The sequence below is a fragment of the Rhincodon typus genome, chromosome 11, assembly GCF_021869965.1.
Source record: "Rhincodon typus isolate 14 chromosome 11, sRhiTyp1.1, whole genome shotgun sequence".
NCBI classification, from domain to species: Eukaryota; Metazoa; Chordata; class Chondrichthyes; order Orectolobiformes; family Rhincodontidae; genus Rhincodon; species Rhincodon typus.
In genome coordinates, this window is record NC_063342.1 from 31,320,645 (window position 1) to 31,335,965 (window position 15,321).

Below are 15,321 nucleotides of genomic sequence, written 5' to 3' on the forward strand. Positions count from 1 at the left end.
CGGGGCCGTCAGTCTGGGGGCGGGGCTGTCAGTTCGGGGGCGGGCTGTCCGTCTGGATGCGGGGCCATCAGTCTGGGGGCGGGGCTGTCAGTTCGGGGGCGGGGCTGTCAGTCTGGGGTCAGGGTTTGTCGTGTAGGGTCTGGGTTTGTCAGTTGATCGGTCAGACTCGGGAGGTGTTATAAGGTGATCGGTCAGACTCGGGTGTTGACTGATAGATGATGGCCGTGCGCTTGTTTGTTTTGCTGCTGTTTGTGTTGACGTCCTTTCGGGGCTCGATCTCGATTCCCCCTCACGATGAAGTGGCCCGAATGGCCCGGTACATCGCTTCAAAATCTCCCCTCCCCCTACCGCATCCCAAAACCAGTCCAGCTCGTCCCTGCCTCCCTAACCTGTTCTTCCTCCCACCTATCCCCTCCTCCCACCTCAAGCCCCACCCCCATCTCCTACCTACTGACCTCATCCCGCCCCCTTGACCTGTCCATCCTCCCTGGACTGACCTATCCCCTCCCTAACTCCCTACCTACACTTACCTTTACTGGCTCCATCCCCGCCTCTTCGACCTGTTTGTTTCCTCTCCACCTATCCTCTCCTCTATCCATCTTCTATCCGCCTCCCACTCTCTCCCTATTTATTTCAGAACCCCCTTCCCCTCCCCCTTTTCTGATGAAGGGTCTAGGCCCGAAACGTCAGCCTTTCTGCTCCTATGATGCTGCTTGGCCTGCTGTGTTCATCCAGCTCTGCACCTTGTTGTCTCGGATTCTCCAGCATCTGCAGTTCCTACTATCTCTCGTCCATGAGTCTGACTGGTGCTCGATGGCCACCATCCCCACCCAGGAATCGATCCAGGGTCTGCCTTTCTCCAATGTTTTCTCGGTGAGCGATGGGCCCTTGGAGAAGGGCACAGGTGGACCTTACCTGTACCTGACCCCATTGGAAATCTCGGTGCACGACATCCAGGTGAGAATTGGAATTAGCTTTTATTAGAATTAGCTTTTATTGTCACATGCACTCACTCGCATGAGTGCAGTGAAACGTTTTCAAGCAGAGGATGCTGCAGCGCAGATTAACGAAGCCAGTAGGAGATTCATTATTTCTCATTGCACCTCTTTAACTGTGATACTAGTCCTGCTCACATTGAACATTTTGTACATTTGAAGACATGTTTTCTCTTTCCAATGCGGCTTTTGAAACGAAAAATTGAGAATGCCACAGTGGCAAGGAAATAACTCGATGGGGTTACATAGTAAATGCAAAATACAATTTATATAAATGAAACTTGCATTTATATTGTGCTTTATTCACAAATACCAGGCATCTCAAAATACTTTATGGTCAATGAATTACTTTTACAGTAAGAATTGAAGGTGCTGGCATCACCTGCGGAGAGAGAAACAGAGTTAGTGTTTCGAATCCAATATAATTTAATCATAGACAAAAACAGAAATTGCTGGAAAAGCTCAGCAGGTCGAGCAGCATCTGTGGAGAGAAATCCCCGAGTTAACGTTTCGGGTGGAATGACCCTACCTCAGAACCATTATTCAGAAGTACGTCAGAAGTACTTTGCAGTGCAGTCCTCTACGATAGCAATCATGATAGTTTGAGCCCAGCAAGTTCGCACAACAGCGTTGTGACAACGGAAGGAATGTTAACTGAGGGGTAAAACTTGACAAGGATACTTGGGTACTCTTCTTCGAGCTGGTATCAAAGAATCTTTGAGAGCAAGCAGCCCAGGGCGGGACGAAGTCGACTGGAATGGGAATAAAACTGCCAATAGCAGTAAGATCAAAAGGGAACTTCCTCAGATATATATTGGAAGGAAAATTAACAAAACAAGACGGCAGGAGTTCTGTGCTAACATTCAGCCATTTAAAGAGTGAATGATCCATTTGTGAAGAATAAATTTTATTCTTTTTCGTCACCAAGTCACCCTATTTTTACTTGTGCACAGTAAGCTGGCTGTGGCAAGCCAGCTCGGAGTCAGTCCCCTGACGTGTTTTTTTTTCTTATTCCCCACGCTACAGCTGTACAGCAGTAATGCTTATTTTTCCCCACAGCACTGGTGTTATGTGTGTTAGTGGAGAAACTCAGTAAAGACACCATGTGCAAAAGACTTTATGCAATATTTCCACCACCAGGAAAACACCCATGTGCCCCGGGAACCAGTGACAAACAAAGCCCAATAACGGCAATGCTGACATCAAAAAAAAGCGAAGGGGGAGGATAGGGATTAAATCGAAACAGAATTGGAGGGGAAAATAAAGCACTCCACTCACTCCACTACCCCCCCCTCCTATTTTTCTGGAAAGTGTACTGAAGTTATAATACCAATACTTAAATAGTATTATCACCAAAACCCAGAAAAAATGTTTTTAACTTGGAAATACAAGAGTGAATAAATGGTAGCCAAAAATAGATCTATTAAAGGCAAACCATGTCTAACAAATCTGATGAAATTTATTGATTGTAAAATGGAAGGCTTGCTGAAGTTAGTGCAATTGATATAGTGAAAAGTCTTTGGATTAAAATGACACAAAATAAACATTTTAACAAATTTAAAGCCAATTGGACTGAAAGGTCATTGGCAGCAAGGATACAAAATTATCTTAAGAGACAGAAAGCAGAGCTTAGTGGTGAACAGTTGTGTTCCAGTCATTAGGTCTCCTGTAGGGGTTGTATGAAGACCATTGGACCTTTTCATTATATAGACTCATAGAATCATAGAGTTGTACAACATAGAAACAGACCCTTTGGTCCAACTTACCCATGCTGACCAGATATCCTAAATTAACCTAGTCTCATTTGCCAGCATTTGGCCCATATCCTTCTAACCCTTTCCTATTCACGTACCTTTCCAGATGCCTTTTAAATGTTGTAATTGTATCCGCTTCCACCACCTCTGGCAGCACATTCTAAACACGTACTACCCTCTGTGTGAAAAAGTTGCCCCTTAGGTCCCTTCTAAATCTTTGCCTTCTAATCGTGAACCTATGCCCTCTAGTTTTGGACTCCCCTACCCTGGGAAAAGACCTTGGCTATTCACCCTATCCATGCCCCTCATGATTTTATGAACCCGTATAAGGTCACCCCTCCGCCTCTGATGTTCCATGGAAAATCGCCCCAGCTTATTCAGCCTCTCCCTATCACTCAAACCCTCCAGTCCCAGCAACATTCTTGTTTTTACCACCCTCTCGAGTTTAACATCTTTCCTATAGCAGGAAGACCAGAATTGAAAGCAGTATTCCAAAAGTGGCCTAACCAATGTCCTGTACAGTCACAACATGACATCCCAACTCCCTATTCTCAATGCACTGACCAATAAAGGCAAATGTACCAAATGCCTTCTTCATTACCCTGTCGACCTGTGACTACACTTTCAAGGAAGTATGAATCTGCACCCCAATGTCTCTTTGTTCAGCAACACTCCCAAGGACCCTACCATTAAGTGTAAGTCCTGCACTGGTTTTCCTTACCAAAATGCAACACCTCACATTTATCTAAATTAAACTCCATCTGCCACTCCTCAGTCCATCTGATCAAGGTCCCATTGTTCTGAGATGATCTTCACTGTCCACTGCACCACCAATTTTGGTGTCATCTGCAAACTTACTAAGCATACCTCCTATATTTACATCCAAATCATTTATATAAACAACAAAAAGCAGTGGACCCAGCACCAATCCTTGCGGCACACTGTTGGTCACAGATCTCCAGTTCCAAAAAACAACTCTCCACCATCACCCTCTGTCTCTTACCTTCAAGAGATTTTTGTATCCAAAAAGCTGGCTCTCCCTGGATTCCATGCAAACTAACCTTGCTAACTAGTTTACCATGCAGAACCTTGAACACTTTGCAGAAGTCCATGTAGACAACATCCATCACTCTGCCTTCATCACTTCTTCAAAAAAATTCAATCAAGTTTGTGAGACATGATTTCCCAAGCACAGAGTCATGTTGACTATCCCTAATCAATCCTTGCCTTTCAAAATACATGTAAATCCTGTCCGCCAATATCCCCTCCAACAACTTACCGACCATTGATGTCAGGCTCACTGGTCTATAATTTCCTGGGTTTTTCTTACCACCTTTTTTAAAAATAATGGCACCACCTTAGCCAACCTCCAGTCTTCCGGCACCTCACCCATAGCTATCGATAATACAAATATCTCAGCAAGGGACCCAGCAATCACTTGTATAGCTTCCCACAAAGTATTGATCTGGACATTGGTTAGACAACTTATTTCCAAACTTTGCAAAAGCACAACTTAGGAAACAGTGAAACAGATAGTGGAATGATATGGGTAGACACTTGACAGATTAAATTTGAGAAGTGAAGAGGTGCATTTTTAGAAGAAGAATGAGGTGGGCCAATATATGCTAATTGCCATGGTTTTAAATTGGCTGCAAGAATAGAAACGCAGGGTTCACACACATAAATCTTTGACTGCGGCAGAACAAATTGATGAAAGCTATTATGCATATGAGCATGATAGACCCTTAGAGTTCAAAAACAAGAAACCTGTGTTATCAACTGGCCATTGGGTTTCTAATCTGAGCACCACACTTTCAGAAAGATGTCAGACATTATAGAAACCACAAATAAGTGTTCCCCGAATTAGACCAATGGTGATTTTAGTTATGTGGGTATATAGAAATATTGTGATTATTTGCCTATAGCAGAGAAATTTAATGGGAGAAAGTTTTTAACAATTGAGTGATTTTTACTGTGAAGAAGAAACTGTCTGTTGACAAGGTGATTAGTAACCAAATGATATAGATTTAAGGTAATTGTCAAAAGATCAGAGGGTAGGTGTGAAAAATATTTTGGAAAAGAGTTATGATTTGGAATGCACTGCACAATAGGGTTTTTGGAACAGATTTAGTAGTCAATTTCAAAAGGAAGTGTGAAATATATTTGAGATGCGAAATTTTGTAAGGATATGGAGCAAGAACAGAAGGCTGGAACTAATAATTAACTCTTTCAAAGATTCAGACCAGATGGACAGTAAGATTCTATGGTCCTATAATTCTATATTCCTGTGAATAATTTGACATCTGATTTCTTTTCATTATCACTACCTCACCTTTTAATTTCATTGTAGGCTAATCCACAAGTATCCCCGGCTATGACGTTGGCAGGGACAGACTACTGTAGCAAACAAAAGTTTGATCCCCAAAGCCCACTTTGTTGTCGTGTGATCCTCTCTGGAAGAATTTTGGCAGTATGCTGTAATTTACTACAAGACGTTCTGTTCCTTCCCCTTTCTCCCATTTTTAGAACAATGTCTTCAGTTGGCTGAGCACTTTCTGCTCTATGTTCTCTGTATTCTAATTGAATATTTGGAGGCATGCAACATTAACTCCTGCAACAATGGTCTGGAAAAGCCAATGGCCAGATAGTTGTTGGAACAGCACTGATTGGAGTTAGGTAAAATCACCATGAAGAATCCCTGACACACCAAACTGCATGGGAATTGCCTAAGAAATTGAAGATTCTAATGGTCAATCTTTGTGTCTGAAACCCTTCAAAAAGGATCCATTAAACGCAGAGAATTTGGAGAGTTTCTCTTTAGTGTAGTTAATAGTTACCTAGGAAATGTTAAACTATTTAAAAACCTAGGATAACTACTAAGTTGAACCACCGACTCGCCATGTCACTCCCACCCCCCCACCCCAACTACATCAGCCCTGATCCCTTGCTTTCCCTGGACTGCTGACAACCAGCTTCCTCCAATGCCAAGCCCAGCCTGAATCAATCCCCACACCAGATATGACATTCTATCGACCCCCTACTGGAGCTAATGACTCCCGCAGAACATAACACACCCAACTTCACCAGAACTCCCTTGGAGCCTGACCTACCCTAAGTATTCCATCACTTAAATGGCATGCAACCTACCTAGTGCTATAACCCCTTCACCAACTGACACCCTTAACCCCATACTTATCACAGTAGCTGTCAAAGTTGCTGGCTGTGTTATTAGATATTTAGTTCATAGAATTCTGACTGCTGCAAAAGGGAATGTGGTTTGACGTCCCCATCTATGCTGCACTATGAGGGAATCGTTTGTTTTCAATGTGTTTGCATTTCTGAAGGAGCTGAGATTGGAATTCCCAATTAGAAATACACAGCACAGTGCTAATGGAAAAAAAGAGTGCATGACAATCTGACTGTGATCGACTGTTTGGAACATCCAGGCCAGCATTTCTCCCACAATTGTGTGATTGAGAGGGAATTCAATGAATTGCCAGTAAATTAACCCTGAATTGCACTTAGGTGAAAACGTTTGATGCTTTGTGCTTTTAGTTTTGCAAATTTATTTCTCCCAGTATGATGAATGGAAAATTATTTCTGTTTCCTTCAGATTGTGGAGAGGATGAATTTTCTATACATTAATTTCTTAGGTGAACAGCACAGAAATTGACGTTGCAAAAGAAGCTCTCTTCAGCCGTCATCCAGCAATGCCTGACTGGCCACATGATCATGGATGGTACTTTGCCAAGCTCAACATTACCAACATTTGGGTCCTGGATTCCTATGGTGGAATTAAAACAGTGACACCCCAGGAGTACTACAAAATTAAAGGCTGAATATGAAAGGAATTTAACTGGTAAGAGCTTCCTACCTTCTAACAGTTTGTAGTGATTGGTCAGATCCTACTTTAAAATATCGTCCTGGTCCCTCTGCAAAGCTACCCAAACAGAGAAGCAAAGCCAGTAGTTATTTGTTTTGTACCTAATGAAACAGCTTTGCTTAGAGCAGTAGATACATGCAAGCACCAGCAACTGCGAGTTCCCCTCCGAGCTACTCACTATCCTGACTTTGAGACATATCACTGTTCCTTCAGTGTTGTTGGGTCAAAATAATGTAATTCCCTCCCTAATGACATTGAGGGCTTACCCACAGTACATGACTGCAGCGGTTCAAGAAGGCAGCTCACCACCACCTTCTCAAGGACAACTAGGAATCGGCAACGTGTGCTGACCCAACCAATGACTTCCACATCCCACGAGTGAAAAATAAATTTATTGCATTACCCTCACCAACCCTCTTTTGCTTGGTCAATGATCTCAATCAAGTTAGCTGACATTTATATTACACTCTGTGAGGAAGTATTATTAGACTGGCAGACTTTGCATTATAATCTCTCACAATGCTATTGCAATTTGTAAGTTTTAAAGTTTGTGAGTCACAGTTCACCCGATGTAGGCAGTTGAGAATAATGACTTTGGTAGTTTTTTAAGAGTCAATTATTTTTTATCACACATAGTCTAAATAGATAGGAAAAGCATATGATCTGTGAAAACTAATCTCAAAGGAGTATGAACAGATGGCCCAGAGGGTGTTGGTCTTTGCAACTAGTGGCAGCAGTATTCTGATCTCCAGCAAAAGTATTAACGAAATCTTTCTCCGGTCTTCCTTCATATTCTCTGGTCCATCTCCCATCTGAAGAAGGCAATTGTCTGATGACAACTGTCCCTGTTTATTAGTGTCCCTTAATATTCCTGGAGGCTGGTTGTTTATCCTACACAAATCAGTTGCTCATATCCATCTACAATAAATACAGGATAGGTACACAAGCTGTTAAGAATGGGTCACCTCCTTCTTGTTCATTAATTTAGCTTAAGTCACATTTTAGATTACCATATGATGTGGTCTGTTAGTTTTCGCTTATTGACTACAAGGGACCAATGCTTGGAGTCTAGTACCTTCTACACAGCTCGTCATGAAGCACAGTGTTTGTAATCTTTGTTTTGCCTTGGTTCCTGACTACTTTGAATTCTGCTTTAACAGCAAAGAATTCTAATTTTTACAGCATAGGAGAGAGCACAAATGAAACTAATTATATGAGAATTCTGTATGATAGAGACAAGTTTCTGCCCAAACCGTTGACTTTCCTGTTCCTCTGATGCTGTCTGACCTGCTGTGCTTTTCCAGCTTCATACCTATAGACTCTGGCTTCTAGCATCCGTAATCCTTATTGTGTACAAACAACTTATGCAAGTCCTTGTTTCTTACAGATACAAACAGTGCCTGGGGAACAATATTTGAACCTATTCAAAATTAGAATTTTAGTGGTGTTAACATATTGGATAACCCACAAATCATCTACCTCGCAAATTTCAGTTACTAGTGGTGTACCTCAAGGATCTGTTTTGGGGCCACTGCTGTTTGTCATTTTTATAAATGACCTGGATGAGGGCGTAGAAGGATGGGTTAGTAAATTTGCGGATGACACCAAAGTCGGTGGAGTTGTGGATAGTGCGGAAGGATGTTGCAGGTTATAGAGGGACAGAGATAAGCTGCAGAGCTGGGCTGAGAGGTGGCAAATGGAGTTTAATGCGGAAAAGTGTGAGGTGATTCACTTTGGAAGGAGTAACAGGAATACAGAGTACTGGGCTAATGGTAAGATTCTTGGTAGTGTGGATGAGCAGAAAGATCTCGGTGTCCATGTGCATAGATCACTGAAAGTTGCCACCCAGGTTGATAGCGTTGTTAAGAAGGCGTACCGTATGTTAGGTTTTATTGGTAGAGGGATTGAGTTTCGGAGCCATGAGGTCATGTTGCAGCTGTACAAAACTCTGGTGCGGCCGCACTTGGAGTATTGCGTACAGTTCTGGTCACCGCATTATAGGAAGGGTGTGGAAGCATTGGAAAGGGTGCAGAGGAGATTTACCAGGATGTTGCCTTGTATGGAGGGAAGGTCTTATGATGAAAGGCTGAGGGTCTTGAGGCTGTTTTCATTAGAGAGAAGAAGGTTAAGAGGTGACTTGATAGAGACATACAAGATGATCAGAGGATTAGGTAGGGTGGACAGTGGGAGCCTTTTTCCTCAGATGGTGATGGCTAGCACGAGGGGACATAGCTTTAAATTGAGGGGTGATAGATATAGGACAGATGTCAGAGGTAGGTTCTTTACTCAGAGAGAAGTAATGGCGTGGAATGCCCTGCCTGCAAAAATAGTAGACTCGCCCACTTTAAGGGCATTTAAATGGTCATTGGATAAACATATGGATGATAATGGAATAGTTTAGTTTAGATGGGCTTCAGATTGGTTTCACAGGTCGGCGCAACATCGAGGGCCGAAGGGCCTGTACTGCGCTGTAATGTTCTATGTTCTATGTTCTATGTTCTATGTTCCTATTTTACATTTATTATTTATCCTCATGATTTTGACTAAGTTCCATCATTAAAATGTCCAGTAATTGGTATTAGTTCTGGCCAATCTAAAACGTGCAAGCATTGTGCAAAATACCTGTACATTTGATTCAATTGACATGTGTTCAGCACTCATTTAAGCTGGAGCTCAAAGATCTTACGAAAGACTAACAGCAATTATACCTAATTTGCGTTCTACTTCATTTCATTAATACGTTTCTCCCATTTATATGAAGGCAATGTAAATGTATTCATTCTTTAAATTTCAGGTAACATCTGGTTGCTTATTTTAGGTAAAAGAAAATTAGGAATGCTTGTGATCAGAATATTGGATTTTTCCAGATTTCCCTCAACTGAAAACTGCTGCATTGCTGGAAGGGAGCTTCTGCTATCTTGAACCAGCTACAGAACTGAATGATAAGTGATTCTCTATATTTTTTAAGAAAGTAATGCTTGCATTATCTTGCAATTTTGAAGATATTACACTTCTGTAGTATATTCTGTAGTTCTTCTAAAGTGGGAGGTGGAGTAAAGATTTAACAAAATATTTTTTAATATCATAGAACTGCACAAAGATTCTATAATATGTAATGGGCTGGAACAAAATTGCTTACAATTAGATTTTTCTATAAACAACAATGTATAAAGTTGAAAACAAACTACAATTTGCAATGTTTTGCGAGTTTGCAATTAATCAATGGATTAATCTCAAAAGATTAATCTTTCTAAATTTATCAAAAATAACTATCTCAAAATAAATATAAATCAGGGAGAAGTATATTGATTCAAAAACACTGACTATGGTAACATTCTTTTTACATGGTATTGCTTGTGTTCATTTCAATATTGCATGAGAAAGTATTGTATTTGAAACATTTCCTACAAATGACTATTTTTGATTAAAAATGTAAATCTGAAAAGTATTTTTTATTAAATCCTTTCAATTCTTCAGCATGTAATTCAGGTTCCCATGTCTTTTTTGTGTATTTCTCTCGTGGTCCGTTTTTAATTAAGTGGACAGTGAAGTTGAAATTTTCTTCTAATATGGTAAGATCATAAGAAATAGGTGCTGCAGTAAGCCATTTGGCCCGTCGAGACTGCTTATGAGACTGCACAAGGTCATGGCTGATCTGATTGTGGTCTTCACCTTTTAGTTTGTTTCCAAAGTAGCAAGCATTCTTCCTTCATAGAAAAAATGTGTGCTTTCATTAAATATGTGACTGATTAATGCAAACTATGACTAGAAGATTTATATCACTAGGAACTGATTTTTTACATTTTAGCCCTTTTATGTCTTCAACAATTTCTCAGATTCAAATGGCACATCAAGGATTTGAACAAATAGATTGCTCCTCTTTACAAAAGAGTTCCTGCAAACAATTTTATGTTGTTTACTTTGGATGTGACTCATGTACTCAAAGAAATATCACCCAGTTATAATTGAAATTGTAGAAACAAGTGCTCAGTATTACATTGCAATACTTCTGTAATAGATTATCGGTAGATATAGTTAAATACACACAATTCCCTCTTGGCTGAAGAATCTAGAATTTGGGAATCTAGAATAATGGCTTGACTGTTTTGCGTTAGGATGAAAAATCTTTCCGTTGAGCAGGCTGTGGTGCTCTGTTATTGAGTATATTTAAAACTGAGACCTGTTAATTTTTTGACACTGAGAATTATTGGATTGGGCCGGAAAGTGAATTGAGATCATGATCAACCCCCTTGTTGAACGACAGAACAGGCTTGAGGGGTCATGTGGTCTTGTACGATTATTTTTTTTCTGTAGAGAGATCATGATCTTGCAACACCTTCCGTTACATCAAGTAACAAATGGCTACTTTTCCAAAGAGGGGAGAAAGGGAAAAGTGAAGTGTGAAGGAGAGTAATCTTTGTGTTTTATCACAGAATTCCTTGCCTCTATTTAGCTCCAAGTTTGCTCATTTTGAATGGCATTCATATAGGATTTTGTTTCCTGTTGCCTGCATTTAGAACCGATATATTTAGGAATACTGGAAACTTGTATAACATTGATTAGGAATGGTGATTTTTATGACTGTAAGAAAGACTTTTGCATCACCATTCTATTCATTTGTTTTTGTAATGTTAAAGGGGACTGTTCTGTGGTTGTATGTATGTATCCGTTGTTGAATTGTATTTCTCATTTACACGGCCAATATGGAGTCAGAGACTCAATGCAAACAGGTTACTTTTAAATGAGGTAAAGTTGAATTTGAGGCAGTAGCCAGACACAATATGTAAATAGTCTAGATAGAAACATGGGAACAGATGTCAGTCATTCGTCCCTTCGAGCCGCTCATTCATTCTGATGACCATGGCTGATCATGCAACTCAACAGCTTGAGTTCTGAGGAAGGGTCACCGGACCCGAAATGTTAACTTTGTTTTTTCCTTCACAGATGCTGCCAGACCTGCTGAGCTTTTCCACCAACTTTGCTTTTGTTCCTGATTTACAGCATCCGCAGTTCTTTCGGGTTTTTTTTCCATAGCTTGATCCTGCTTTTCCCCCATAATCTTTGATCTCTTTAGCCCCAAGTGCTATATCCAACTCCTTGAAATCATACAATATTTTGACCTTGACTGCTTTCTGTGGTAGCAAAGTCCACAGACTCAACACTCTCTGGGTGAAGAAATTTCTCCTCACCTTAGATCTAAATAGTTTATCCCATCTACTTAGACTGTGATCCCTGGTTCTGGCCTCCTCTGCCATCAGGAACATCCTTCCCACACCTGCCCTGTCGATTCCTGTTAGAATTTTATGATTTTCTATGAGACCTCTCTTCATTTTTCTGAACTCCAGCGAACATAATCCTAACTGATTCAACTTCTCCTCAGATTTAATTGTCAGTCCCGCCATCTCAGGAATCACTCTGGGAAACCTTTGCTGCACTCCCTGGATAGAAAAAAAAATGCTTCCTCAGATAAAACTGCACACAATATTACAGGTGTGATCTCAAAAAAGCCCCGTTCTAAATTCATTTGCTATGAAGGTCAATATACCACTTGACTCCTTTACCTCCTTCTGCATCTGCAGGCTTAACTTCAGTGACTGGTATACAAGAATACCCAGGTCTTGTTGCAAATTAGCAACAGGAGTAGGCCATTCAGCCTCTCAAGCCTGTTCAACCATCCAATCAGATCACGGCTGATCTGTGACCTAACTCCAAATACCTGCCTTTAGCCCAGTTCTCTCAATTCCTTTGCTTAACAAAAGTTTATCAATCTCAGATTTAAAATTAACAACTGATCCAGCATACACTGCCATTTGCGGAAGAATGTTCTAAACATCTACCACTCTTGGTATATAGAAGTCCTTCCTAACATTTCTCCTGAATGATTATTCATCCTCTTTGCTTCCTCTCTACCAACCATTTTTCTATCCATCTCAATACACTACTCCCAAGCTTAAGCTTACACACAAATCTTTTATGTGGGACTTTGTCAAAAGGTTCAAATAAACACATCCACTGGCTCTCCTACACCAACTCGACTTAGAGTTTCTTGATTTGACTGTATCAGAACCCGGATAAACAAGCAATCAAAATTAAGATTGATATCGAAAACAAATGGCTTTAACCTTATTTGAAGATGATTAGAAAGAACCTAAGAAATTATTGACCAAACTAGAAGATCAATTACTTGTGAAAATCAATTTTGGGATTCGTGGGATGGAATTTATATCATATAGGCAGTCACCAAAAGACTCAAGCAATTTGTCAGTAACTGCAGGGATGGAGGCAGGAGCTTTTCTGTGACATAACTATAAAATTGGTAATAGTATCAACACCTGCTGAAGCTTTTCAAAATGCAAAAGATCTTGATGTTGAAACTTCATTAAAAACCAGGTGGGAATATGAAGCTATCCTCACAGGGCAGCAGAGTTTTTCAAGCACGTGGTGCAGCTTCAACTATTGACTCAGTAGCCAAGGTGGCAAAGCCGACAAACCATTTGGAAGATGTGGACAACTTCATCAACAAAGATGCTGCACACCATAGCAGGGCAACTGTAAGGTGTGTGGTGTTAAAGAACAGAGGAAATCCCAATGTAAAAAACCCAGTTCTGAAAGCGTGACAAGTCATGGCAAGTCTCAACCGAATCAAAAATATGGCAGCAACAGAGAATTATACCAGACAAAGATGTGAGTGCATAACAAAACCAACAAAGCAGGCAGAATGAGAAGTGACGATGGCTAAATTTTTACGTAGGGCAGTGAGCAGCATTTCACATTGTGAACATTATGAAATCCTTAGCTGCAATTGCAGTTGTTAATATTGTGTAGTCTTGGAGGATTGGATAACAAACACTGTGGGCCAAAATTGATACTGCAATGTGCATCAATACCCTTTCTCTAAGGATATTGAAGCTTATGCACATCCAACAGAGGAAGACAACTAACTACAGATAAGTGCATATAATGGATCAGCAATTCATTGTTGGAAAGTAGGCATGGTCATCACAGGTATCTGTGGTTGTCCCCCACTCTAAAATGTATACCATTTTGGATACTGTTGCGGTGGGATGACCTATCAGGGGGTAACAGCAGCAGCAGCCAGACTGATGGTACCACGGCTGGCTTTGTTCTTAAGAAGGGAAGGACAAAGAGCACTCGAGCAGTAGTTATAGGGGACTCTATAGTTAGGGGTACAGATAGGCGCTTCTGTGGACGTAAAAGAGACTCCGGGATGGTGTGTTGCCTCCTTGGTGCCAGGGTCCAGGGTGTCTCTGAACGGGCAGAAAGCATTCTGAAGGGAGAGGGTGAACAGCTAGAGGCTGTGGTACATATTGGTACTAGTGACATAGGTAGGATGAGTGCAGCAGCAGTTCAGGGAGTTAGGTAGAAAGTTAAAGAGCAGGACCTCCAAGGTTGTAATTTCGGGATTACTCCCTGTGCCACGTGCCAGTGAGGCTAGAAATAGGAGAATAGTACAGCTCAACAGGTGGCTAAACAGATGGGGTAGGAGGGAAGGTTTCAGATATCTGGACCATTGGGATCTCTTCCAGGGCATGTGGGACCTGTACAAGAAGGACGGTTGCATCTAAACTGGAGGGGCACAAATATTCTGGCTGGGCGGTTTGCTGGTGTCACTTGGGAGGATTTAAACTAGCTTGGCAGTGGGTGTGGGAACCAAAGCAAAAATGAATGGACTGAAAGGAAACTAGAGAATAGGACCAGTAAGATTTAGAGGAAGACCAGGCAGGGTGTGGTTGCTGATCAAAGCAGGTCTGGTGGACTGAAACGCAAATGTTTCAATGTGAGAAGTGTAACAAGTAAGGCAGATGAACTTAGAGCTTGGATTAGTACTTTGAACTATGATGTTGTTTCTATTACAGTGACTTGGTTAAGGGATGGACAGGATTGGCAGCGCAATGTTCCAGGATACAGATGTTTCAGGCAGGATAGAAGGGGACATTAAAGGGGTGGGGGAGTTGCACTACTTGTTAAGGATGATATCACAGCTGTACTGTGGGAGGACACCTCAGATGGCTCATACAGCAAGGCAATATGGGTAGAGCTCAGAAGCAGGAAGGGTGCAATCACAATGTTTGGTGTTTAGTATAGGCCTCCCAACAGCCAGCGGGAGATAGAAGAACAGATATGTAGGCAGAGTTTGGCAATGTGTAAAATTAACAGGGTTGTTGTCGTGGTTGATTTTAACTTCCCATATATTGACCGGGACTCACTTAGTGCTTAGGGCTCGGATGGGGCAGAGTTTGTAAGGACCATCCAGGAGGGCTTCTTGAAACAGTATGTAGAATGTCCAAATAGGAAAGGGGCCATACTGGACCTAGTATTGGGGAATGAGCCTGGCCAGGTGGTCGACATCTCAGTAGGGGAGCAGCTCGGGAACAGTGATCACAATTTAGTAAGCATTAAGGTACTGATGGTAAAAGATAGGCATCGTTGTCGGGTGAAGGTGCTAAATTGGGGTAAGGCTAATTACAACAATATTAGGCACGAACTGAAGAATGTAGTTTGGAGGCAGATGTTTGAGGGCACATCAACATATGGTACGTGGGAGGCTTTCAAGTGTAAGTCACTGGGAACTCAGGACCAGCACGTTCCTTTAAGGATGAAGGATAAGTATGGCAAGTTTAGGGAATCTTGGACACAGAGATATTGTGAGCTTAATCAATAAGAAAAA

General features: G+C 41.3%; 1 protein-coding gene across 5 annotated transcripts; it reads left to right on the forward strand.

Moving 5' to 3' along the window:
* The first annotated feature begins 101 nt into the window (after nt 1-101).
* Nucleotides 102-10,117, forward strand: LOC109914485 (protein CREG1-like). 5 transcript variants are annotated; one of them, XM_048603249.1, is made up of 5 exons: nt 109-321; nt 788-957; nt 5,100-5,219; nt 6,403-6,608; nt 9,451-10,046. In XM_048603249.1, exons 1-4 carry the CDS (start codon nt 216-218, stop codon nt 6,586-6,588), a joined length of 582 nt encoding a protein of 193 aa, XP_048459206.1. In that variant the 5' UTR covers nt 109-215; the 3' UTR covers nt 6,589-6,608; nt 9,451-10,046. The 5 variants fall into 5 exon arrangements, 1 of the variants encoding a protein (XP_048459206.1); XR_007263289.1 differs by lacking the exon at nt 5,100-5,219 and having other exon boundaries at nt 102-183; nt 766-957; nt 9,500-10,046; XR_007263286.1 differs by lacking the exons at nt 109-321; nt 5,100-5,219 and having other exon boundaries at nt 689-957; nt 9,500-10,117.
* The last annotated feature ends 5,204 nt before the right edge of the window (nt 10,118-15,321 follow it).

Excerpts from the sequence above, each read along its gene's own strand:
- LOC109914485 (XM_048603249.1), top strand. The coding sequence starts at position 216 with ATGATGGCCGTGCGCTTGTTTGTTTTGCTGCTGTTTGTGTTGACGTCC. Across the intron at positions 958-5,099 it reads TCTCGGTGCACGACATCCAG|GCTAATCCACAAGTATCCCC; the intron begins GTGAGAATTGGA and ends ATTTCATTGTAG. Across the intron at positions 5,220-6,402 it reads TCTCTGGAAGAATTTTGGCA|GTGAACAGCACAGAAATTGA; the intron begins GTATGCTGTAAT and ends TTAATTTCTTAG.